The sequence below is a fragment of the Stegostoma tigrinum genome, chromosome 11 (assembly GCF_030684315.1).
Source record: "Stegostoma tigrinum isolate sSteTig4 chromosome 11, sSteTig4.hap1, whole genome shotgun sequence".
Taxonomy (NCBI): domain Eukaryota; kingdom Metazoa; phylum Chordata; class Chondrichthyes; order Orectolobiformes; family Stegostomatidae; genus Stegostoma; species Stegostoma tigrinum.
Window position 1 is genome coordinate 11,274,675 of NC_081364.1, and position 26,371 is coordinate 11,301,045.

At 45.5% G+C, this 26,371-nt stretch overlaps 1 protein-coding gene across 10 annotated transcripts in view; it reads right to left on the minus strand.

The window, feature by feature from the left end:
- The window catches only part of sema3b (sema domain, immunoglobulin domain (Ig), short basic domain, secreted, (semaphorin) 3B), a 414,455-nt gene that overhangs the window by 133,788 nt on the left and 254,296 nt on the right, over positions 1 to 26,371 (minus strand). For 7 of the 10 annotated variants that reach the window (XM_048547716.2, XM_059649747.1, XM_059649746.1 and 4 more), the window contains one exon: positions 21,311 to 21,467. In XM_048547716.2, the coding sequence (XP_048403673.1) occupies positions 21,311 to 21,425 (115 nt within the window). In that variant the 5' untranslated portion in view covers positions 21,426 to 21,467. Of the gene's footprint in view, positions 1 to 21,310; positions 21,468 to 21,709; positions 21,779 to 21,812; positions 21,836 to 21,927; positions 22,036 to 26,371 lie in introns of those variants that run through there. The other 3 variants (XM_048547714.2, XM_048547719.2, XM_048547713.2) reach the window with 3 other exon arrangements.

Sequence of the window (26,371 nt, forward strand, 5' to 3'; positions counted from 1 at the left end):
AAGATAAGGGGTAAACCATTGAGGAGTGAGATGAATGGACATTTATCCACAGACAGAGAGTGGTGAGCCTGTGTAATTCACTACCACAGAAAGCAGTCAAGGCCAAAAATCAATTGTTTTCGAAGCATTAGATACAGTTCTCGGGGCTAAAAGCTTTGGAGAGGGTTCAGAGGAGGTTTACCAGGATGCTGCCTGGACTGGAGGGCTTATCTTATGAAGAGAGGTTGACTGAGCTCGGTCTCTTTTCATTGGAGAAAAGGAGGAGGAGAGGGGACCTAATTGAGGTATACAAGATAATGAGAGGCATAGATAGAGTCGATAGCCAGAGACTATTTCCCAGGGCAGAAATGGCTAGCACGAGGGGTCATAGTTTTAAGCTGGTTGGTGGAAAGTATAGAGGGGATGTCAGAGGCAGGTTCTTTACGCAGAGAGTTGTGAGAGCATGGAATGCGTTGCCAGCAGCAGTTGTGGAAGCAAGGTCATTGGGGTCATTTAAGAGACTGCTGGACATGCATATGGTCACAGAAATTTGAGGGTGCATCCATGAGGATCAATGGTCGGCACAACATTGTGGGCTGAAGGGCCTGTTCTGTGCTGTACTGTTCTATGTTCTATGTTCTATGTTCTATGTTCTAAAAGGATCAAAGGATGGGGGAAAAGCAGGAACAGAGCTGGATGATCAGCCATGATCAGCTTGAATGGGACAGCAATTTTGTGGGGCCCATTCGCTACTCCTGCTCCAATTTTCTATTCTGTTGTTTCAACGAGTCAGAAAGGAGCTACTCACTGAGGCTGCAGGGCTCTTGTCGTGCAGAGATGGTGCCCCTACCCGCAGAGCAGACAAGCTCTACTTACCCAGAGTTGTGCCATCATATAGCTGCACAGTTTGATCGAAAATAATTTTCAATGAGTCTGATCATTGACCATTGCACCAGCTTAGAGATTGGTTATTTAACTGATGTTGGATATGGATCATTGAATGAGTCTGGGAATTGAATTACTGATTATTTAATGAGGCTGGTCATTATGCCTCAATATTATAGTCATGGTTTAAACTATGAAATTCCTTGACTCCTTTCTGATCCTGAAACATTTCCATAATTGGCAGCTTCAGGTTGTTTATCAAGATGAGCAATGGTTTCAAGCTACATCATTTGAAGCTGGAGAAGAGCTAATTTCAAAACATGTAGGAGTTGAGGACTATGAGGAGCTGGTATGAAGGACAAATTGAGGCCTGGACCAGATCAGTCATGATCTTTTAAAATGGAGGAACAGACTTGAATGGCCTCCCTCTACTCCAATTTTTAAAGTTATGTTTATGTAATGTTACACTTGAGTGTAATAAATATCATAATCAGTGATATTTATTACAGTGAACAAATAGCCTCAAGGAGTTTCTTTCAAGTAAGGAGACAGTTACACAATTAAACTGAAGTCAGGAATGAGTTTTACAGACTATTACACCAGGGAAGCAGATTTCCAAAGAAGCCCCCTCCTTTCCAGCTTCATCTCAACCTATTGACACGATAATCAAAAAATGAATGCATGTTATCTAGAAATCTGGTGACCTCTCAAGCATGGATCCCATATGAAAACCTCAGTGGTTAGCACTGCTGCCCCAGTGCTCGGGATCCAGGATCAGTCCCACCCTTGGGCGACTGTGTGGAGTTTGCACATTCTCCCCGTGTCTGCGTGGGTTTCCTCTGGGTGCTCTGGTTTCCTCCCACAATCCAAAGACGTGCAGGCTAAGTGGATTGGCCAAAAGGCTTCTGGATGGGTATATGAACAGGAAGCGTTGAGAGGCATGTGGGCCAAATGCTGGAAAATGGCTTGAGATTAATTTAGGATATCTGGTCGGCATGGACAGGTTGAACCAAAGGTTCTGTTTCTGTGCAGTACATCTTTATGACTCCGTGCTAAATTGCCCTGTAGTGTCCAGTCTAAGTGGGTTCACCATGGTAAATGCAGGGCAATGGGATGCTTTTTGGAGGGTATGTGTGGATTCAATGGGCCAAATCATCTGCTTCCACACTCTAGGGGTTCTTTTCCTGTTGGCCTCTGTGTGGAAAGCAGGCCCTTTGGCCCATCAAACCTTCTGAAAAGCATCCTATCCAAACCCTTCCCTATCTCCTGCATTTCCCATGGCTAATCCACTGACCCTGTACATCCCTGCACTCAACAGGCAATTGAGCATGGCTAATCCAGCTAACCTACACATTTTTTGGACGATGGAAGGAATCCAGAGCACCCAGTGAAAACCCACGTAGACACAGCAACAACGTACCAACTCCACACAGACTGTTGCCTGAGACCAGAATGAAACCGAGGTCCCTGGCACTGTGAGGCAGTAGTGTTAACCACTGAGCCACCGTGAAACCCAACTGCTGCTTCTTGAGTTAGCCAGCAGAGCCTTCTCCTTTCAACCACAGAGACTTGCACTGACAAACTAAGTCACAGATTGCAGATCTAAAACATCATCATTGGACTTGGGTTTCCAGGAATATCCATCTTCTGTGATGTGATCACACAGAGTTGCTTTGTTCTTTGTACCCACCCACAATTCCATGTGTAGTCTGTGCATTTCCTGAGACTATTCATTTGAAGCAGCTCTAGTCACACAGTTAAAGACATATTTAAACTAATTTTGAAGCAATGAATCGGGAGTCAGAATTTTTCACTTAGAAAGAAAGAACGCCTTGGGGTACTGTTAAGTATTTTCATATTCATGTTCAAAACTTTAAAACTCCCTGAGTTTACGCTGAAAAAATTCACTGCACGATCCTGGCAAGATCAAGCTCCTTCAACACAGTATGGCTGTTTTGAATCCTATTTATTAGAGTTTTAATGTCACTTACAAGCTATTATGACCAGAAACTTGGCACTGACGTTCAAGCATAGTAAGGGGCCCTCTGCATTCTGCTGCTGGAAAGGATATCTCTGTGATTGAAAGCATCATCCTGGCATCATAGTGTGCCAACAACAGAGGCCGAAACAAAATTAGCCCAATGCAAAGGGAAGGGATTGACAATGCTTTTCAACCCTAAAATGACAAACCATCACAGCAAGGAAAGAGGCTCTTCAGCCCCTCACTCCTGAATGGAAGAACCATCCAATTAGTCCCAGTCTCTCGCTCTTTCCTCATACCATGTCATTCATTTTCCCCTTTGAGAGATAACAAAATTCTGTTTAAAAGTTATCGCCCAACTTGCTTTCACTGCCCTTTCAGGCACTGCAGCCTAGGTCACAGTAACGCCCACCCACCTCGGTGACAGTCTGCAACTACAGTGTCCAGTCCAATCCCCACCTCAAGGCCTGGTATTAAAACTGCCCCCTTATGAGGAATGTGTACCGACCGCCTGGTCAAACTGCCAGTGTTTGGTAAGGAATTCAAACTCCACTGGAGGACCACAGGGTACTATTAAGCAGGAATGTGACAGCTGCTGCCAACAGCTGGCTCTCCATCTCTGTCAATCTCTCGGCTGCAGCCATGCTGGTGGCCCGGTTGCACATTGTGCATTTGTGCCGAGTTGGGAGCAATGCTGAGGGTCTTTAACTCTTTCCACATGGATCCGCCTGACCGAACACTGCCCACCCACGACCACACCCACCTCCCAAGCCTTGGCCAATGACTGTTGTAACTTTGAGAGCAGGATTCCACTCTAAGAGTTCGAAGATTGTGGATTCAACATCCATTCCACTGAGCCAAGCCAAAAAAATCTAACATTTCAGAGTTACTGAAGAAGCATTGTCCTGCCAAATGTGCTATAGTTCAAATAGAAGTTGGGAGGGCTTCCTGTTTAATATTTATTCTTCAACCAACAGTACAAAGTGGAATATATGATCATTTATTCCACTCATAGCTATATGGTCATGGCCAGATTATTTTGCCTTTGTTCATCCTCCTGTAGGGTGGTTCAGTGGTTAGCATTGCTGCTTCACAGTGCTAAAAACCCAGGTTCAATTCCAGCCGCAGATGACTGCCTGTGTGGAGCTTGCACCTTCATCTCATGCCCCTGTGGGTGTCCTCCCACAGTCCAAAGATGTGTAGGTTCACTGGATTGGCCATGCTAAATTGCCCATTGTATCCAGCAAGTGTGGGCGAGGCGGATCAGCCATGGGAAACACAGGGTTAAAGGGCCAGGGTGTGGGTCCGGGTTTGATTCTCCTTGGAAGATCAGGACGGGCTAAATGGCCTACTTCCATGTTGTAGCAATAACAATGGGCCAGGATTTTAAAGTTCTTCACAAAAACAGTGCAACGAGTGAGGAGATGGACAGGGCCTTTACTTACAGCCTTGATCTATCAAGGACTTCACCAGCAATGCAGCACTCTCTCAGTGTCAGCCTGGATTCTTGCGATCAAATCGCCTGGAGTGAGATCAAACCCACAAACTTCTGACTCAGCAGGGGAAGGGTTCTGTCACAGAGCCACCCCTCTGGATTCGTTTCTCTACTGTGAGCTGGGTTCAAATCCTGTTACCAGAGAAAGAACAAGTGCTCAAACAAACTCCCCACTCCCGAGATAGTGAGAACTGCCGATGTTTGTGTCATAGACAACACAGTGCAGAGCTGCATGAACACAGCAGGCCAGGCAGCATCAGAGGAGTAAGAAAGCTGACATTTCAGGTCGGAACCCATTTCTGAAGAAGAGTCCAAACCTGAAACGTCAGCTTTCCTGCTTCTCTGACGTTGCCTGGCCTGTGTTCATCAAGCTCCACACCTTGTTCTCTGACTCCTTACCCAGGTCTCCATTTTAGTTGAATCCAGCAGTAACTTTCTTTAAATGGTAATAATTCTTACCCCCAAAAAGCTGAACAAACTTGTTTTTCTCAACTGATAGTATCAATCCTTTGAAGATCATATGAAATTAAAAGGCAAAATGAAACGAATAACTGGATAAACACAGATAACACATCAGAGCTCAGCTAGGCTTTAACTTATCATTTACAATACAGACCATGCAGATAATGCAGGGGAGGCGGTGGCCTAATGGTATTATTGTTGGACTGTTAATCCAGACACCCAGATAACATCCTGGGGACCTAGGTTCAAATCCCACCATGGCAGACGTTGATTTTTGAATTCAATAAATATCTGGAATTAAGAGCCTAATGATGACTGTGAATCCATAGCTGTTTGTCAGGAAAAACCCAACTGATTCACTAATGCCCTTTAGGGTAGGAAACTGCTATCCTTACATGGTCTAGATGTGATGCCAGACCCACAGCAATATGGTTGACTCTTAACTGCTCTCTGGAGCAATTAGTGATGAGCAATAAATGCTGCCTAGACAGTGATGTCCTTCTCCTGTGAATGAATAAGGGGGATAAAAAAAGACACCAGGGTGTTTCCATGGAGCTGGTTCCAAGTAGAGTAAGTTGACACAAGTCATTGATTAATTTTGAAATTTGTCTGGGAAAGTAGTTGACAGAGGGAACTTCACAACCTTTAACAAACACTTAGATGGGCATTTGAAACGGCATAGCGTTCAAGGCAAAGGGCCAAGTGCCAATTGCTGGAAAGTAGAACTAGCGCACATTGAGCATATAGTTTTTTGTCAGTGCAGACTCAATGGGCCAAAGGCCTCTACTATACTATGAGAATGTAGCCAATGCTTTTCCTTTTATGTTTAAGGCAAGAGACAAAGCTACTAATAGAATATGTGTCCCCAGAATCTCCTGATGACCATGAATCTATTGCTGGTTGTCAGTGGTGGGGGCGGGGATAATAACCCATCTGGTTCACTAGTCCTTTAGGGAAGGAAACTGCCATCCTTACCTGACCTGACCTACATGTGACTCCAGACCCACAGCAATGTAGTTGACTCTTAACTGCCCTCTGGGCAATTAGGGATGGGCAATAAATGCTGCCTAGCCAGCGACGCCCCCATTCATGAATAAATGGAAGACATAAGGAATTGCTGCAATGTGAAATTACCTGCTTGGACTAACTGATACTTTCCTTCTCGTCATCATTCACAGAAGGCCAGGCACAGCAGTGATTTGGAGATTTTATTTTCCCTTATTTTACCCCAATAGGGGATTGAAACTTTACCATGAAAAATGATTCAGCAGCATATTACATTTTACAAAATGTAGGAGCACATTGGGGTGTCATGTGGTGCTATAGTAGTGTTCCCACTTCTGGATGGGAAACTCTGGGCTTCAGTCCCACACCAGGACTTTTTGGGCCTTAGTGATGTGGTCAAACATGTCCAGCAGGGTGTAAATCCTTCCAATTCACTTGTTGCCAGAAAATTAAAGTGGGAGAGAGTTTCCCAGGCTGCCATTCTGCAAAAATCAATGAGACAAATCATTGCAGCACTTTACCCATAAACATGAGCCAATCCAATGGAAGGCTATGGCCCAACCCTCAGACACGAGTACAGGAGAAAGGGCAACAATTCTTTAAATGGGACTTTGACTCTGTAATAATTAGTAGATAGATTGATGTGATGTTGCAAGTTCTTGCCTCTGACGATTCAAGGCCCCACTCCAACAACTGATCACAGAAACTGAGCCACTGCTTCAATGCACTATGGAGGGAATGCAATGTTGGTAACAGTAGTGCCATCTTTAAGCTAAGCTGAGACACTGTTGAATGCTAAACATCCAGTCAAAGAAGAGCAGGAAAGCTTCCTGATGCTACAACCATTCCTAATGTAGAGCAATGGTTGAGCACGGTGATGAACAAAACATTTAGAACATAGAACATAGAACAGTACAGCACAGAACAGGCCCTTCAGCCCACGATGTTGTGCCGACCATTGATCCTCATGTATGCACCCTCAAATTTCTGTGACCATATGCATGTCCAGCAGTCTCTTAAATAACCCCAATGACCTTGCTTCCACAACTGCTGCCGGCAACGCATTCCATGCTCTCACAACTCTCTGCGTAAAGAACTTGCCTCTGACATCCCCTCTATACTTTCCACCAACCAGCTTAAAACTATGACCCCTCGTGCTAGCCATTTCTGCCCTGGGAAATAGTCTCTGGCTATCAACTCTATCTATGCCTCTCATTTATTGCGTTTGTCAAAATATTTTCGAATACATTACAATAAAAAAGAATCCATTGACTGCAAGGCATTTTGGGATCTCTTAAATGCTTCTGGATACTTTTTAAATCACAAAATGTGATTTTAAACTGCACTGTTGTAATTAGGATGAGGGAGACTTCGTATAACACCATGTTAATTAAATATCAATATAATTTAATTGCAATCTCGAAACTTTCCATTCATTTTCTACCTCATCCTCCACCATCCACCTCATGGCCTGTGAGTGACGTAGTCAATGAACTAAGTGCAGTTGAACGTCATGAGCTTGCTGTCCCACGATGGATTGAGTATCAACTGGCCCAACCAAATACCAATTTGCACCATTCAAGCTGGAAAAGTCTAAAATCCCATTAGGAGACCCAAGGGCCAAAGTCAACAAGCCAATGATGGAACTGAACATTCTGCATTGAAGGTATGAATAGAAATAATCCTTAAGAGGTGAAGATCCAGATACGAGGGATAGGAATAGAAATGGAGGGGCCTGAACACGGAACTAAAGACACGGCTGGAAAAGGAAACTGCTCCATCATTGATAGCCAGGCCTTCAATTGCCTAGGCCTCAGATTTCAGAATACCCTCCCTACACTTCAGCTCAAAGCAACCCTCAGTTTCTTCCTTCAAGATGGTCTTTACACCTTGCCTTTGTGAACATTCGGCCTTATAGCACTTCACATTCCTAGATATCATACTCTGTTTGTAATACTGCCGTGAAACATGCTGGGACATTTTATTGTGTTAAAGGTGTCGTATGAATAGAGATAACAAGGTGAAGAGCTGGATGAACACAGTAAGCCAGGCGGCAGCAGAGGGGCAGGAAAGCTGACGTTTTGGGTCTGGACCCTTCTTCAGAAAATTTGTTGTTGTTTTACATGATATTTTCTGTTCTAACCAAAACTTAAAATCCAGACAGCAATCGCTCACCCCTCCTTTCTAAATCCAGTCTTCAAATTGTCAGCACAGGGTGTTTTGATAATACATGTTTACTAACTATCTGATAAATGAAAGAACGGGTGGAATTTAACGTTGAAAACTAAGTTCCTTTTACATGTGCCTGTGATTTAAGTAAAGGGCAGTGCATTTAAGTGTTTGTACCCAGGAGAAATAACCGCAACCACAATTGTGAAATTTGATCGAGACAAAGTGCCCACGAGGTGCAGCCTTGGAGAGGATCATGACAACAGCAGCTCAGCGGGATCCATTTCTTCCAAGATTTGCAGGTCAGATTGATGCCCGCTGTGTTAACAGTAACCTGATGCCACACTCTTGTTTGGGGTCTGCAAAAGCTCTTTACTATACATCCGATACGAGAAACATTGAGGCTAGTTTCACATGCCATCGAATGGTGTGGGGATGGAGGAGGTATTCTGGACTGGCCTAAAGTGCGTTGCAGAAAGAAACACCTCCCACCCCATCCAGCATTAATAGATCTTCTATGCGTGTGTTATATACACAGGCTTATTTATATTTAACTGATTATTACAGCTTATAGATAGGAGTTTACAATATCCATACAACATAGCATGGAATCAGTTGAGCCCAAACTTTTAGTCTTTCACATTTCTTCTGTCCCAAAGTTTATGGTCAATATTCATTATATTGATAAATTACCAAGGACAGCAACAACTTGCATTTAAATCCTGCCTTTAATTTCATAACGCATCCCAAACAGCATTATCAAGCACAGAGCTTGATACAGTGCCACTTAAGGAGACAGGAGGGCGGGAGTTATAAATAACACAGTGTGGAACTGGAGGAACACAGCAGGCCAGGCAATATCAGAGGTGCAGAAAAGCTGATGTTTTGGGTCAGGGCCCCCTTTTATTCCCTGAAGTAGAGTCCTGACACTACTTGACCTGTGTGATCCTCCAGCTCCACGCTATGTTATCTCTGACTCCAGCATCTGCAGTTCTTGCCATCTCCGAGGGCAGGGGTTGTTGTTTGACTGGGTCATTATCTTTCAAACTTTCCTCTCTTTGCCATTTTAAACTCAGAGTTAGTTATCCTCTACATTCAACCTGTTCCTTCTTCCTTCTCTATCCTATCATTTACTCCCTACACCACCCAACCCCCTACTTTCTGCGTATAAACTGGCAATTTCCCAGCCACCATTAGTTCTGAGGAAGGGTCACTGGGCCTGAAACGCTGTTTTCTCCTCCACAGATGCTGCCTGACCTGCTGAGCTTTTCCAGCAACTTTATTTTTATTCCTTCTAATGTTGGGACCTGGAGTCACCCCATTACTTGTTAATCCACTTCCTTGCTCTCTAGGACTTCTCAAAATGGTCTTACCCACTGACCTCAGTCTCCACATTGCTACAGATCTCAAGTGTTTAACACAACCCTTATTTGCTTTAATTCAAAATCTACCACACCATTTTCCACATTATTGATGTTTTGTAAATTGGCTTCAACCCTTTACTTACGATTGCATTAATCGTACAGCTTACGAAAATGAATTTACATAATTTTATACATTTCACCTTCATTGAAAAGTACGAAATTATGAATAGGATTTGGAACGGTAAAGTTGAGGGGCTGTTTTCCCTGGTTGGACAGTCTAGAATGACAGTTCTCAGTCTCATTAAGAGGGGTCAGTCATTTTGGACTAAGATGAAGACACATTTCTTCATTCAGAGGGTTCGGAACCTTTGGAATTCTCTATCCCAGAGGACTGCATACGCCCAGTCACTGAGTATATTGAAGAAAGAGATGAATGGCATCAGCGAACCATCTAGGAAATCAAGAGATTCTGTAGAATTCTTACAGTGGCTCAGTGGCTTAGTAGTCAGCACTGCTGCTTCACAGTGCTTGGGACCTGGGTTCAATTCCAGCCTGAAGTCTATGTGGAGTTTACACATTCTCCCTGTTTCTGCCAGGTGCTCTCGTTTGCTCTCACGGTCCAAAGAGGTGGATTGTTCATATTAAATCCTCTGTATTGTCCAGGGATGTACAGGCTAAATGGATTAGCCATGGTTAATGCAGGGTAATGGGGATAGGGTGTGATGGACTGTAAGGAATCCATGATCATTAGAGGTGGCAAGTGATCAATCATGTTCTTACTGAATTTGGGAGGGGGCAAGAGACCTGCTCATGTTTTTTTTTGCCCTGACAAATTACAATAATTATGTGAAACAGGACAAATCTCCTATGCAAACAGCCTGTGTTTAAAAATCTTAGCTCAGTGGGCTGCTGTGAGTAGCTGAGATCCAGATTGAGTAGCTCATGGAGCAAAGCCAAATTTGCAATCCAAACTGTGTGCTTTTAATTCGTTCTACTGTCTCTGAAACCACTTTCAGATCATCAGATATCCCAAACAATACAGATGCCTCCATGGGAATCAAGCAGAAAGCCGATGTCCCACAATCCCAAATGATAATATGTTGATGTTGAGGACATACTTTGTAAGCAGCCAAGGATTATGGGTAAGTGATGTCAATGATGTCAATGAGAAGGTTTGACTTTCTTAATGAAAATTCTCCCTCAGGAGATCAGCTTTAATCTCCAAATTGAGAATGAGGTCACAGTGCATCTTGACAGAATGACTCAGCCATGACATTTCAGATTAATTTCAAGCAAAAGAATGATCTTTTATCCTAGAAACATGGTAGATTTTCTACAAAACACACAAAGGAAATAGTATTTAATTGACCGCAAGGTGCTCTGGTGACAGAAAACGCTATAAAAATGTAAGACTTTCTTTTAATCAAAGTACCAGAATGGGAACAGATGGAATCAGAGATAATGGGAACTGCAGATGCTGGAGATTCCAAGATAATAAAATGTGAGGCTGGATGAACACAGCAGGCCAAGCAGCATCTCAGGAGTGCTCCTGAGATGCTGCTTGGCCTGCTGTGTTCATCCAGCCTCACATTTTATTATCTGGGAACAGATGGAAACCTGGTTAATTAAGTTACAACAATGGCTTAATTCCTCAGGCATTTCAACAAGAACATTGACTTGCAACTATAGCATGCCCTTAATGTGGAGGAACACTCCACACCTCCCTTAATCCATAGAATATGGATGGAATTCAACCATCAAAAGACCTGTTTGCATGGATGGCCAAGGAGCAGCTAAAAGCATGGGGCCTCTCCTTAGCTCCTTGCCTTTGCTTTCAATAGCATACAGAGTCTGCGGACAAAGGCCCTTTAATACAATGCAGCCAAACACGGCAATAGTTTGTTTTCACAAAATATACACGTCACACCTTATCCAAAAGCCATGAATCCTGTACCCTCCTCCAGCTCTATATCCCTCTGTCTTCCTTCAATTCTGCTCTTTTACATATGCTCAATCTTTACTGCTCTACCAATGTCGGCTGCGTTTTCACCTCTTTGTGGAGAACTGCACTTCTAACCCCCTCCACCTCTTAAGGCAATCCTCAAAAAAACCACCCTCTTAAGCCAACCGTTTTTTCTGTTTATCTGCCCTTAATATCCCTTTATTTAAGTGGGCATCCAAAGCCTTTATTTTATAACATTCCTATCCTTGTGACATTTAATGCCAATAAAGATGCACAAGCAGTTGTTGTTGCTGAGCTGAAACATGAAGGTAAGTGGAACGTGGAGAGACAGACTGAGTGGAAGAACAAAGGAGACAGATATATGACAAAAATGGGCAGGTCTCCAGCCTGAAAGATTAGTCTGCTGCATTCTTTGCTTGCTTAGTTTCCAAAAGACTGGCTTTGTAACACTAAAGGAGCACGCTCATTGCTGATCTGTTTACCAGACAGCCTCCTGCCAGGTAGACAGGAAAGCAGAGAAATTCAGTCAGTTCTTGTGACACATCTGTCGCATACATTTTGCAACTGTGCATACAGTTCCGATAATGTCCTATATGCTCACTATCGTGGCAGACATCCGGTTATATCACAGACCGGACACCTACTGGGAGAGTGGGAGGCAAATGTGTGTTTTGAAGCATTCAAGTTCCCAACACTCAAAAGCTAAATTAGTTAAGAATCACTGGCTTCCCCTCAGTCAGTTCCCCGCTTAGGGCAGGCCCTTCATGATTATCCAACTAATCTCTGATTCGAATCATTCCAAGAGTCTGCTTTTCTTTTAATGATGGCAGTACGAGGAGATAAGCCCTGAGTCTAGGTTTTTTTAATTATTCACTCGTGGGATATGTGTGTCGGTGGCTGGGCCCAGCCTTTATTGCCCAAACTTAGAAGCCCCTTGAAAAGACATGATGTGGAGGCGCTGGTGTTGGACTGGGGTGGACAAAGTCAGAAGCCAGACAACACCAGGTTATAGTCCAAAAGGTTTATTTGAAATCTCAGGCTTTGAGGCACTGCTCCTTCATCAGGTGTGGCTCAAGATTTAAATAACCTGGTGTGGTGTGACCTCTGACCTTGAGAAGGTGGTGGTGAGTTGCCTTCTTGAGCCACTGCAGTCCACGTGCTGTAGGTTGACCCACAGTGCCATGAGAGGGGAATTCCAGGATTTGAACCCAGCGACAGTGAAGGCACGCCGTTTTTTTTTCCCCAAATGACGACGGTGAGTGATTAGGAGGGGAACTTGAAGGTGGTGATGTTCTCTTTCATGTGCTGCCGTTGTCCTTCCAGATGGAAGTGGAAGTGAATTGTTAGGTGCTGACTGAGGATTTTGGGTGAATTCATTGCACCCCACATTGCTGGTATTAATCGGAGGCATTTACTGGCCTTTCTATCAGCTGAGCAAGCCAGTCCCCACTGCAGCAAAACCACCTCTTTAAAGAACAGGAGAAATAAGGGGTGTAGACCATTTAGCCCTCTCTCTGTCCTATCCCACCATTCTACAAGGTGATGGCTGATTTGCCCTAGGCCTCAAGGCAGCAAAAGGAATATTTTACCAACATAACAATGCCAACCCTACCCACTCCATCCAAACCAGTTCATTGCCATGACACTTGTCCAGGACACCAAAGACATATCAGCATAGAAGTTCCTGTAGTAGCTTCCAGGGACATGGCTGAAGAAGGAATTCTGCTCATCTAAGTGTGTCCCTCGATTTCATCCCAAATGAAATTCTGGACAGGCAATTGGTTGTCAGCATTAAGGGGACTTGTCTTTGTTGAGGGTGGTGGAAAGGCAACGGCGGGGGGGGGGGTGCGGGTAGGTGGGGGGGTGGGGAGCAGGTGGTGAGATTGGAAGAGGTGTAAGGAGGAAGAGTTCCCTACAAATTTATTCAGCTGGGCTAAAGATTCTGCCCATCAAAAACAACCTTAATCCATTCCTTCCATCGCCCCACTGCATTCCCTGGGTTGAATGATCAATAGCTTCTGGGAACCTGGGTGCCTTAAATCTTGCTGCTCTCTCCTCCCCCCACGACTGATATCAATCCCTAGCAAGGTGGGCATGTCTCGATTTGTAATTGCCATGTGTGAGCAAAGGAAGGTTGGGGTAAAATTAGCGGATAATGTCCCCTATCACTTCCTCCCCTGGTCCGGCTTACCTGGAAGAGGAATTGGGAAGCAGGAAAATGTCAGCTTTGCTTCTGGCAACATTTTGCAGCACACTTTGAAAGGGGATGAACTGTTGGCATGATGTGGTCCATGTTTTGTGCTTGCCCTCCTAAACCTTCCCATTCTGTCTGGGTGGGGCGGAAAGTAGTCGGGGACGGGGGTTGTTGTGGATCCATCTCCCTCCCAGTTCCTCTCTCTGTGAAGATTATGGTTTAGTCTGTTCCACAGGAAATGGTCAGTCACTTAGGAGTATCCTGCCCAAGCGGACACTCTCCATTGTTTGAGTTTTGATGGAGGATATGCAGTTTGCTGGTCAAAAATCCCAGGAGCAGCCAATCTCTGTGCTCACTCCCACAGCAAGCGAATGGGTGTCATCACTGAACTACGATTGAGAGCCTAAGTCTTGGCTCATTTTGCCTCCACCCTAGCTGGGACTGGCTCCAGCAGTAGCTTTCCTACAGCGAAAAGCCAGAGGGACCAGATTTAAGGCGATTAGCAGAGATGGCAAGAGGATAAACTTTTTTTTAAATGCAATGAATGGTTAGGATTTTGAACACACTGTCTGCAAACCCAGATCTGACTGTAGCTTCCGAGCGAGGAACTGCAATCAACATTGTGGAAGCACGAGGAAAGAGCTGTGGAGCATGACTAACTGGATTGCTTCTTGAATGAGCAACCACAGAATCAATTGGCTGATTAGCTTTCGAAGCAGTTCAGGGAAGGCTCGCTTGGCTGATTCCTGGGAAGAATGGGACATCTAATGAGGAAACGTTGAGCGGGTGGGTCTGATATTTATTTAGAGTTTAGAATGGGAGGTAAAGGCAGTGATTGTGGCCCTCCCCCTAGACTGAGAGGCCCAGATTCAAATCCCATCTGGTCCAGAGGTGCATAATAACATATCTGAACAGGTTGCATAGAAAAATAGGCTCAAAAGAATAAAATAATAGAATGGGGGGGGGGGGGGTTATCTCACTCAAAGACATAATTTTTTGAGGAAGGGTGGATGCTCAGAGGAATTTCTTCTAGGAGAGGGTCACTGGTCCTGGAGATTCTCTTCCACAGACAGCAGCAGAGATTGGGTCATTGATTATACTGAAGACTGAGCTACACAGAGTTTGATTAACGAAGGAGACAAGGATTGTGGAATTCAGGCAAAAGAAGCAATGGATCGGCCATGGTCTTACAGCATTACAGAACAAGTCCAATGGGCCCAACAGCCTCCGGCTGCTCCTCTCCCTTGTTGTCCCAAATGGCCTGTGTGGAATGAGCTTCTACAGGAGTTGGTGGGTGTGGGTAAAGTTACAATGTTTAAAAGACCTTTAGATAAGTACATGAATAAGAAAACTTTGGAGGGATATGGGTCAAGCACAGGCAGGTGGAACTAGTTTAATTTAAGAAAATGGTCAGCATGGACTGGTTGGACTGAAGGGTCTGTTTGCAACTTGTGTGACTCTATGGCTTCCTGCTGTGCTCCGTAATTCAACAATGACACAGCAACCCTGTCTGAACCAATGTTTGTTGCCTCTCAGCTTCAGCTACCCAGGTATGATTTCATCCAAGCAAGCTGAAGGCACAGCACCTCATTTTCCGCTTGGGGACCCTACAGCCCTCCGGCCTCAATACTGAGTTCAATAATTTGAGGGCATAAACTCTCCCATGTCCCAGCCCCCCACCCCACAAAGCCTGCCTTTACACACCCGCTGTTGTTAGTCACTAACAGTACCCATTAACAACTGTTCAGCCTCCCAGCCTGATCATTAGCAACTCCTTTGTCTGTCCAACTGTCTCTCTCTCTCTTCGGCCTCTATCCTATCATTTACTCCCTACCCCACTCATCTCCCCATTTTCTGCATATAAACTGACATCTTCCCAGCCACCATCAGTTCTGAGGAAGGGTCACCGGGCCCGAAACATTAGCTCTGTTTCTTCCCTCACAGGTGCTGCCAGGCCTGCTGAGCTTTTCCAGAAACTTCTGTTTTTGTCCTTGCTTGCAGCCATGCGTGACTGTCTGTCTGGAGTGTGTATGTTCCTCCCATGTCTGCTTGTGTTTCCTCTGTGCACTCCAGTTTCTTCCCACAGTCCAAACATATGCAGGTGAGGTAGATTGGCCATGCTAAATTGCCCATAGTGTCCAGGGATGTGCAGGCTAGATGGGTTAGCCATGGGAAATACAGGGTTACAGGGATAGGCTGGGGGCGGGTTTTGGTCTGGGTGGGATGCTCTTCAGAGGGTCGGTGTAGACTCAGTGGGCTGAATGGCCTGTCTCCACACCACAGGGTTCTATGATTCCATGAGCACAGCTCATGCACTACAGATTAGGTCATTCCTCTAGCCTGCTGTGGCTCTTTTGTGGTTGGCTTTATCAGTCATCGCACAGGCTATAAGAGCAGGGAGGTTATGTCAGAGCTGTACAAAACTTTGGCTTGGCCACCAGTTGAGTAATGTGATTACACTGGAGTGAGCGCAGACCAGATTCATCGGGATGATGCATGAGGTGGAGCAGTTCAGCTCTGAAGAGAGGCTCGTATTGTCTCCTTTAGAACAGAGAAGGTTGAGGCTGGACCTGATTGAGGTGTATAAGATTGTCAGAGGCTTGGACAGGGTGGATCAGAAACAGCTGAAAGGTCAGTAACGAAGGTCATAATTGTAAGTTGCAAGTCAAGAGGTCTAGTGGGGGATTTGAGGAAAAATCTTTGCACCCAATGATGACAGGGTCTGGAATGCACTGCCTGGAAGGGCTGTTGAGGCAGGAAACTGCATAACTTTGACAAAGTACTTGGATGAGCACTTGAAATATCATACCATTCAAGGCTATGGGCCTAGTGTTGGAGAACAGGATTAGTACAAAAAGACCAGTGCAGACTCTGATGGGCCGAAGGGCCTCTGCTGTGCTCGATGACACTCTCTCTCTCTGATTCTAATCTGGTAGGGGAATAAGGAAGGAGCAGTGGGTTGAGTTTTAGCTTGACCTGGTCCTGGAACTCACTGTTACCGTCTTGACTCATTATGATCCTCAACGAACTCAACAAGCAACTGCCTGACAGCACCCCATAAATTTGAACAGGGTTATAAAACACAAAAATCCTCAACAAAAAATGGAAGCATGCCCTTATCATACACAGAAGCAATTCGAAGATTTAAAGAAGCAACTGCCTTTATCGTGGGGGTGAGGGAAAAGATTTAGAGAATCCTGAATATACCTCAAATAAAAAGCACATTAACACGGAAGTTGGAAATGCAGATATCCAACAGTGAATAGTTGCACAACCAAACCCTGTATTGTTACAATCTCTGGTGCTCAATAGTACCAGAACGTTTGGCAAACAAAGGAAAAGAAAAGATTTGTTTGATGTTTACCCGCACGGGTCCCACACCCAATCCCAGTAATGGCACTGTCCCTTTAACAGAGATTGGCACAGACTCCAAATTCAGAGAGTGCTGAGTTTATATACACACCACGTGCTTTATTAGAATAGTTTGTGACAAGATCTGTCTGGTAACCAGAGTTGAGGTGTCTGCTATAAAGTTTATAGGCACAAAGCACCTCCAACCCTACTGAGAGCTGAAGCAAACACAGTCAAATTGGATTTTCAATCATGCTGGTAGACCTCCCATGTGTAGATGGAGTGAGGCATGGTGGGTGGGGGGCAGATTTACACATGGACAGGTCGGCAGCCCATTACTTAGAAATTCCCTACCCTAGAGGGTTGTCACTGCTCAATCCATGGACCACATTGAAGGCTGGGACAGACAAGATGTTGGTCTCTCAGGGAGTTAAAGAAGCAGGAATGGAAAATGGAGTTGAAAGCCAAGATCATACTGAATGGCAGAATCGGCTCGACAGGCCGAATGATCAACCCCTGCTCCTATTCGTGTGCTCGTCCCCTTCACAAATGGTGAGGTACTAGAGGCTCTAAAGGGACCACAGGGGACAGTGCAGGAGAACGGGATTCCTGATCCTATAACTAAGGGCCCAAGCAACATGTTTGCTTGGGTAGAATTCAGCTCGGTGTTAGGGCCAGGCATTGCTCAGTGAGGACCATGGGTGCCTCTGATGAAAATGTCAAAATCAGACACACAACGAACAATTGTGGCCACTTGGCCCTGCACCCGCTGCCTTTTGAATAAGGGAATTCCAAAGACTCACAACCTCTTGACAGTAAAAAAACGTTTCCTCGTCTGTTTTACATGGGCTCCCCTTATCACCAAATCCCCTGTACTACTGAAGCAGAACCCTCCCTACTTTTGCATTCACTTCCTCTTAAAAAGAAACTATAACATCCCATTAGCTTTTCGCTGTGCTTCTACTTTCAAGTCCCACATAACGCCGATACATTTCGCGGAGCGCTTGAGATTTCATCTTTCGAAGGAAAACCTTAGACGCACGAAGTCAAATGCTCTCTCTCAGGTGGAGATAGAATCATGGGATATTTTTATTTCAAGGAAGGACGTAGGGCATCCCAGCCGATGTTATCTCGATTGAGAGATAAATAATGAAGATAGAATGTGCTGTCACAGAATCCTTATTTGGATCGACTGCAATCCTATCAGAGTGCTGCAATACACGAAGACAGGTAGCTGAGATTCAGCGTTGGATCGTACACAAACCAGGGGAAAACGTGCCAAGTGTGGGCAGCTCAGCAATCATTCATTCCACTTTTAATCATTAAAGAATGTGCTCCTGCAAGCCTGCAGACTACGCTTTCTGCGATGATCACTTCTTGTCTCTTTCTAACACATCCCGGAAAGTTGGGTTCCCTGGAAACTCCATAAAAAAAACCGAAAGAACTGCGGATGCTGTAAATCAGCAACAAAAATACAGTTGCTGGAGAAGCTCAGCAGGTCGTCTGAGGAAGGGTGACGGGACCCGAAACGTTCACTGTGTTTTCTCCTTCACAGATGCTGCCGAGCTTCTCTAGCAGCTTTATTTTCGTCCCTGGAAACTCCAGCCCGCCGTTTTCCAAAGGAATTTGTTTTCACTCCCTTCCCCTTTTTCCTGCTCGCAGGGAAAACTGCAGTGATACAGCCCAGGAGCGTTTCGCTCACTGGAGTTTCCCATTGGCCTCCCACTTCTTGTTAGATGTGCGCTCTCTGCCCTGGACCTTTGGATTCCACATAAATCCAATGCGTCAAATTCAGAAACACCTTGGCGTCAAACAATGCTTGCAGCAGCAAACGCCAATCAATAGCCTCATCTAACACCCCAGAAAACACTAACACCCCCAATCAGACGGCCTGTTCAACAAACATAAGGTGTACTTCGCAGCTTCACTTGACCCTCTCCTCCCTTAAACCTCTTTTAATCCTCAAAGCACAACAGACCTAATTTGCCGTCCTCTGCCGCTGTTGGCAGGCCGGACAATCCTGCAACGTAGTGAAAGGGAAATGTATAGAATGTGTCAGCTATGACTCAGTGAGCAGCACTCTTGAGTCAGAAGGTCCTGGATTCAAATCTCACTCCGGGGACTTGAGCACAAAATCCAGACTGAGACAATAAACGCAGGAGAACTTCTGCACCAGTTTAAAAAAAAGTCTGTCAGGTAAGGCGTTGGACCAACTTTCTTGTTGGCAAGGATTTAAAGAAAAAAATCCCTGGAAGGACAGGTGAGCTTTCCGGAGCACGTGGCCAACATTTGCCCCTCCATCAACATCTTTGAAACAGATTATATGGTCATCACTTTAGGGCGATTCCTTTGCACAAATTGGCCGTCGTGTTTCTGCCGTGACAAGGCGGCTGCACTTCAGAAAGCAGGTGGTGCTTCGGGATATTTAAAGTTTTGAAATGCCGCACAAGTGCAATTATTTCTGTCTCTTTAGTTCACCAACACAAGCCAATCGATCGGTGAGCAGCCTAATTGTTGAAACAGTTCTTTCCTGACTAAAATAATCCATAGTCCCACCTATTTAGATGTGGAGATACAGGAGATAATATGCCCTGTTTTCCCTTGATTGTTTTCCTGGAACAGGCCACTAGCCTGAAGCCAAAAGATGCAGAAAGATAGGAAATAGGAGCAGAAATAGGCCATTCAGCCCTTCGAGTCTGAACTGCCATTCAACTAGGTCACGGCTCATCTTCCATTTTCCCACAGGATCACCATATCCTTTGATTCTGTTCAAATCTGTCCATCCCAGTCTGGGACACTCAAAACAATAGCTTTCACTGTACTTGGGTACATGTACAATAATAAATCAAATCAACAACTGAGCATCCACATTCCTCTGAGGTGAAGAATTCCAAAAGATTCTTCCTTGTTTCAGTTTGAAATAGCCAATCACTTATTCCGAGTCTGTATCCCCTGGTATTGAACCCCAGCCTTTCCATCACGGTTAGCATCTTTCCCACATCGATCCTTGTGGTTGAGGCATATGTTCCACATAAAGCAATGCTAACAGTCAGATTCTCCAGCATCTGCAGTTCCTACTGTCTCTCTAACTGGGAGTCTCTCCTGCTCTCATTGCCTGCTTATGGTATGCAGTGAAAGGACATTCCAGGCCAAATCTCAACCTGTTTCCCCAAGTCAGTGATGCACCTTTGGCAGTTATCAAAGTCTGGGAGTGGAAATTAAATCTGGAGCTCCGGGATGCTACCTGCTGAGCAACAAGAGCTCCTGCATCCGTTTCTAGGCACTGACTTCCCGTCAGAGCGGTCACCGGCTCTGGCATTTCACTGCGCCGGGAAACGCTCTAGCTGCCAAATTCTATATTAAAGGCACTCTCTGGAATCAGGTGTAGGGCGCGCACACACCGTTCCTGAAAGGGCTGAATGGCCTGACGGAGTCCCGGGAGACCAAGAAAGAAGGAACTTTGTTTCATTTCCCAAGTTTTAAAGAAATGAGGTGCCTAGAGTGTGCTGTCTCAAAGCTGGCCCACTCCCAGTGCCTGTTCCCCAACCCCCACACCCCCTTCTCCATACCACAGGAACAATGTATGGATCTACTGGACATGCCCACCTGCCAGATTCCCTGGACCAACTCCATCCAGGCTGGAGAAACTCTCTCCATCTTCCCTTGACATTGAACGTGCTCAAGAGAGCACTTGATGGTCACTTTAGAAAAGGCACGCACTGGGGTGTGAGGAAAGCAGCGGGAGACTGAGGCCAGGGCAACGATTCTTGGTAAACCAGCCGGTGCAGGCGTCTTTCTGTACCGTATCGCAACTCTGATCAGATGTTGTGGACCAGGCAGTTATCCCCGTTCTGAGGAAGGGTCACCGGACCCGAAACGTTCACTCTGTTTTCTCCTCCATAGATGCTGCCAGACCTGTTGAGCTTTTCCAGCAACTTCTGTTTTTGTTCAGTATCTCAAGGGGCCTGCTCAGTGCCACAGGTGGAACTGGAACACCGGCGTTTAGCCCAAGATTCCACGCCCCGCCACCCTACAATGACTCTTCGGCCAACATCAGCAAGGGCTTGCAGATTAATGAGTGACTAGTATCACAGTCGCTGCAGTTTGGGAGGGGAGTGGGGAGGGAGGTTGCTTACTGCGTCCGAATTGGCCTCCAAGTCTCCGTGACCGTGCGCTACTGGGACTGCCCGCGGCCGCGTCAGGGCGCTACATAAATGCACGTCTTCCCGCAGTATGAAACATTCAGGTAGACAGCAGCTCACTGTGGCTAAGGCTGTGGAAAGGGGTGGGATTTTCTCTCTCTCTCTCTCTCTTTGTCTGAGGGTTTCAGGAATCACTGAAGTTGGAGTTGAGCGACAATTCAGTTTCACCTTGCAGAAATGAAATGAACAGGACCAGCTGCAGAAATGACTAGGACCAGCTCTGACAAGGGAAGGGGATTGCTCGCACGCAGGTTACTCACCCTTGTACGACAGCTTCAGCCTGGGGTTGCTGCTGAGATTCCTGCCCTGGGTTCCCAGCGCCTCCGCGATGAGCAGATGGAATAAGAGACACTTGTAGAGACCAGGCATGGCCATAGCTGCCAGAGTAGAGTCGCTCCCTATTCTCTCAGTCAAACCCTGCAAAAGTAACAAATGCACGAGTCACACAGCCGTTTCGAGCGAGCCTTTGCAAACTGTGACCCACAAAGCGGGCACACAGCTACAAACAAATTGCGCGCTGGACTCACAGCACGGGACGGGGAGGCGGGGTGGGGGGACAAAAGGCAGAAAGTTTACACAGAGTCCCCACCCTTAAATAAAAGCTGAGAGGAGGGTGGGAAATAAATAAATACTTTCCATTGTAGCAAATCAATCCCAACCTGCTCCGTTCCCTGTGCTTCTGTACTGCGCACAGACACACACTCATAGCTCTTCACTCTGTAGGTAACCCCACTTTCAGAAAAGCCCAAGTTCCTGACTTACACTGTTAATTTATACTTTAAAAAAATCCCGGCCCTCTCGTGGCTGTTTGCAAACGAACAGGTACTGAAGCTCTGACTTTGGCGTTGCCTCCTCCCACCCCTATCTCCCTGTTTACCTTGTTGACAGGCGCTCTTTCACAGACTGAATATATCCCTGGTACAGCCACATCGCCCTGGCTGTGTGAGGCAGGACTGGCTCAGAGACAGCCAGACACGCCAGAAGCAGAAAGAGGGAGGGGTGAAATGTATGTGTGTGTGTCTGAGAGAGAGAGAGAGCAGGCACGCTGCACGGTGAAAAGAAAGATAATGAACAGAACTGAACAGAAAAGCTGCTTTTCAACTTTTCAAAGCGACCCTGACAAAATACTTAATCTCTCTTCAGTATTCAACAAGGCGGTTGGGGAGGGGGGAAGGGGATTGCTGGGATGTTAGATGGGAACCACAATTGTGAAGGCTGTTTTTCTGCGTGTGTGTGTGTGTGTGTGTGTGTCCCTGCCGCACCATTAAAATTGCCGAATAAATTACACAGGCCAGTGACCCAACTGATATGAGCCTGTCAAACGACGGGCAGGGGTGTGATGTGAAGATAGCTCCCCCCACCCCACTTTTCATTATTTCCCTAAATTCCTTCCCATCAAACTCTGAAAGATGGGGGTCGAAGAGAGGGACGTTTTGTCTCTCGCTCAACAAAGTATGCGGAGTAAAGTGGCGACAATGGAAAGGCAGACTCAGAGAGAAGTGGGAGCTCACTTGACATCGAGTTGCAAGGAAGTCTCTATCCTCAATGTGCCTTGATAGGGTCTTTCCCTTTTAACACAGCTTTCTGACTGTGCTGAACGAAGATGAGATTGATGCCTGCTTCTATCTAGAAATCTGGTTTATAATTTAACCCACTGACTCCTGACCCTCGTTATCTAATGGTCGTTCTCCATCGGACACTATATCTGTCAGAATGATGAAAAGGAAGGGCTGAGGGGGAGGCTGGGTTAAGTGTATAAGTGATTCCCCACATGTTTCAACAGGCGTCAGGGTCCAATGCCATATGCTTTGTTATTAGGGAGCTCCTGGTTTACTGCAATGGGGCAATTTGATTGGACGATTCAGGGCGTTTGGATTATTAGATTTATGCGGGTTACTCCCTGAAAAAGTGATGAGCAACCAAAGAAAAATACTTGACATTCTCAAGTGCCTTTCATATCTTTAAGGCATTCCAAAACGCTCCACAGTCAACTGATTCATTATAGAGGATAGTCACCATTGTAAACTAGAGATTTGGAGCAGCTACAAATCACGAATGAGACAGTGGTCGTTTCGGGAAGGATATTGGTCGGGAGATTACTCCATTGCTTTTTACCTCAAGTGGGATGATTTATTTGCCCTCAAAAGGGCAGGGCGGACCTCCATTTGACATCTCATCAAAACACAGCACAGCTCTGACAGTGTGACACTCCCTCAGCACTGCACTAAAATACTGACGTTGTTTTTTCAATTTTGTAGTGGGATTTGATCCTGACGAGGTTTTAAGGCAGAGGTCAAAGAATTTTCAGCTGAACCAAACCAATACGCATCTTGCTGAACTATTTGCAATGTTGAGGGAAAGGTTGCAAAATCCTGAACTCCAGTACAATTGTTCATTTCTCAGATCTTTCAGAGCAACGAGTTGACCCTGACTGGGTGTTGCAGACTGGAACATTCCAAGATCCAGGACTATGTTTTTTTTTCTGATGAAGGGTCTAGGCCCGAAATGCCAGCTTTCTTGCTCCTAAGATGCTGCTTGACCTGCTGTGTTCATCCAGCTCTACACCTTGTTATCTATGTGCTGAGGGATGCACTAAAGCTTGGGTCAGCTGCTCCTGAGGAGCAGTGGGGAAAGAACACTGTCTGAAGTCTTTCCACTGAAGTTAAATGGGGGTCCGTTCAGTTATCGGACCACCTCAGTACCTCAAATGCAAGTAAATATAGTCCCGCTCCGGTAAGAGATGCCTTTAGTTTGTTTGGATAGATTCAAACTGCAATGTTTGTTTCCATGATATGCAACTGTACAAAAGTACTGCACATTTGTGACTAAGATAACAAGGTGTACAGCTGGGTCAACACAGCCAGCCAAGCAGCATCAGAGGAGCAGGAAGGCTGACGTTTAATTTTCTGAAGAAGGGTCTAGGCCCAAACCATCAGCCTTCCTGCTCCTCTGATGCTGCTTGGCCTGCTGTGTTCATCCAGCTCTACACCTTGTTATCTCAGATTCTTCAGTATCTACAGCTCCTACTATCTCTGCATTTGTGACTATGTGTGTATATGTATATAAAGATATTTTGATGAATAAAGTATATTTCTAAAATAAAAAAAGGTTTATCTCAACCCACCCCTCCCCCCCCCCCCCGCATCTCTCAGTTTCAGCTCTAAAGCTGCTGAGTGATATTGTGTCAGTGATAATGGGAACTGCAGATGCTGGAGAATCCAAGATAACGAAATGTGAGGCTGGATGAACACAGCAGGCCCAGCAGCATCTCAGGAGCACAAAAGCTGACGTTTTGGGCTGATATTGATATTGTGTGTTGCTCAGGTGTCTGGCATCTTCTGGTAATACAGTCGGGTGCTATCTCTGTCCCTGCCTGATCCCAGATAGCACAAAGTTTGGGGGCCATTTGTTGCTGAGCCCAATCCTATCAACACTGGAAGTCCCCTTGTGTATGTTCTCATGAAGGGACTGTTGCATAGAGGGATAACAGTTGTTATCTAATGGTCCTTTTCCATCAGACACTGTATCTGTCAGAATGATGAAAAGTAAGGGCTGAGGGGGATGCTGGGTTGAGCGTGTAAGTAATTCCCCACATGGTTCAAGAGCATTGGGTAGCAAAGGCTATTTCCCTGGCTCCAGTCTGAGCAGAGCAGAGCAAAGGGCACTGGACAGGGTAGGTGCATCACATGATGAGGCCAGAGTTAGAATTATTCTACTGCCATGACAAGCTATTTTTCTCCATCTCAGTGGGCCTTTTCCCAAAGCTGCTTCAAAACCACCTCTCTCTTTTTCATTCATTCATGGGATGTGGGTGTCACTGACTGCAACAGAATTTCATGCCATTCCCTAATTGCCCAAATGGCATTTAAGTGTCAATCACATTGCTGTGGGTCTCGATTCACGTGTAGGCCAGACCAGATAAGGAGGATAGTTTCCTTCCCTAAAGGGCATTAGTGAACCAGATGAGCTTTTTTCTCCCCCCCTTCACAATCAACAATGGATTCATGGTCATCATTAGACAACTAGCTTCAGATATTTATTGAATTCAAATTCCACCATCTGCCATGGCAGTATACGAACACAGGTCCCTAGAACATTACAGACATCTCTGGATTAATAACCTCATGGTAATACCACTAGGCCATTGCCTCCCTTCCATTCTTTTAAGGCAGCCAGTATTTTCCTTGGAAAAAATCATCTTAAGTGCCATATCACTGCTTTCTAATTAGTTTTATAGATTATACATATTTAGAGCAATATCGTGGCTCAGTGGTTATTCTATGAATCTTGGTAGTTAGTCAAAGGGAACAGCTTTTTCACAGGAGTTACTCTCCTGAGATTTTTCTTCTCTTTACAGAACATTTTTCATTTTGTATTCATTCATGAGACATGGATATCACAGCCTGGGCCAGCATTTATGGCTCATCCCATGGCAGGAAAGGCCATTCAGCCCATCAGGTCTGCACCAACTCTCTGAAAAGCATCCCACCCATTTCCAGTTCTTCACTCTAGCCCCACAATCCCACATTTACCCCATGGCAAATCCATCTGGCCTGTACATCCCTAGACACAATGGTCAATTTTGCATGGCCAATCCACCTGTGCTGCACACCTTTGGACTGTGGGAGGAAACCCATGCAGACACGGGGAGAATGTGAAAACTCCACACAGACAGTCGCCAGAGGGTGGAATTAAACATGGGTCCCTGGTGCTGTGAGGCAGTATTGATGACCACTGAGCCACTGTGCCACCCAGTATGATTAGCGACCTTCTTGAACCATGTGAGCTCATGGAGTGCAAGTGCTCCCATAGAGCTGTGAAGGAGAGAATGCCAGGGATTTTGACCCAGTGACAAACAAGGAATGCTGGATGATACACATCAAGACAATTTGATTTGGAGGGAATCTTGGAGATGATGGCATTCCCAACATCTGCTTCCCTTTGTTATTCTAGGCACATAGGTTTGGTAGATGCTACTGGAGGTGGATAGCCACCCAGAGAGGGACTTAGTGCTAATAATTTTATCTGAGGTACTCCAGTCAGTCCTCAAAAGCGTTGTATCCCATCAAAGCTACATTGAGGCCCTAGAAATGAAAAAAAAAACATCTGGTGTGTACTCTCACACTGGCTGAGAAAACAGATTTGTCATCCTTTGCCTTGTTGTAAATTCCAAACCACTTGTGTTAGTGCAGTTGAGGCCACAACCAGATCAGCCATGATAGAACAGGCTTGAAGGGCTGAGTGGCCTAGGCTTACTCCTAATTCATATGTTCGTATGTTCTTGTGGGTTCAATGAATTTGCGGTTGAAACTCAATAACCA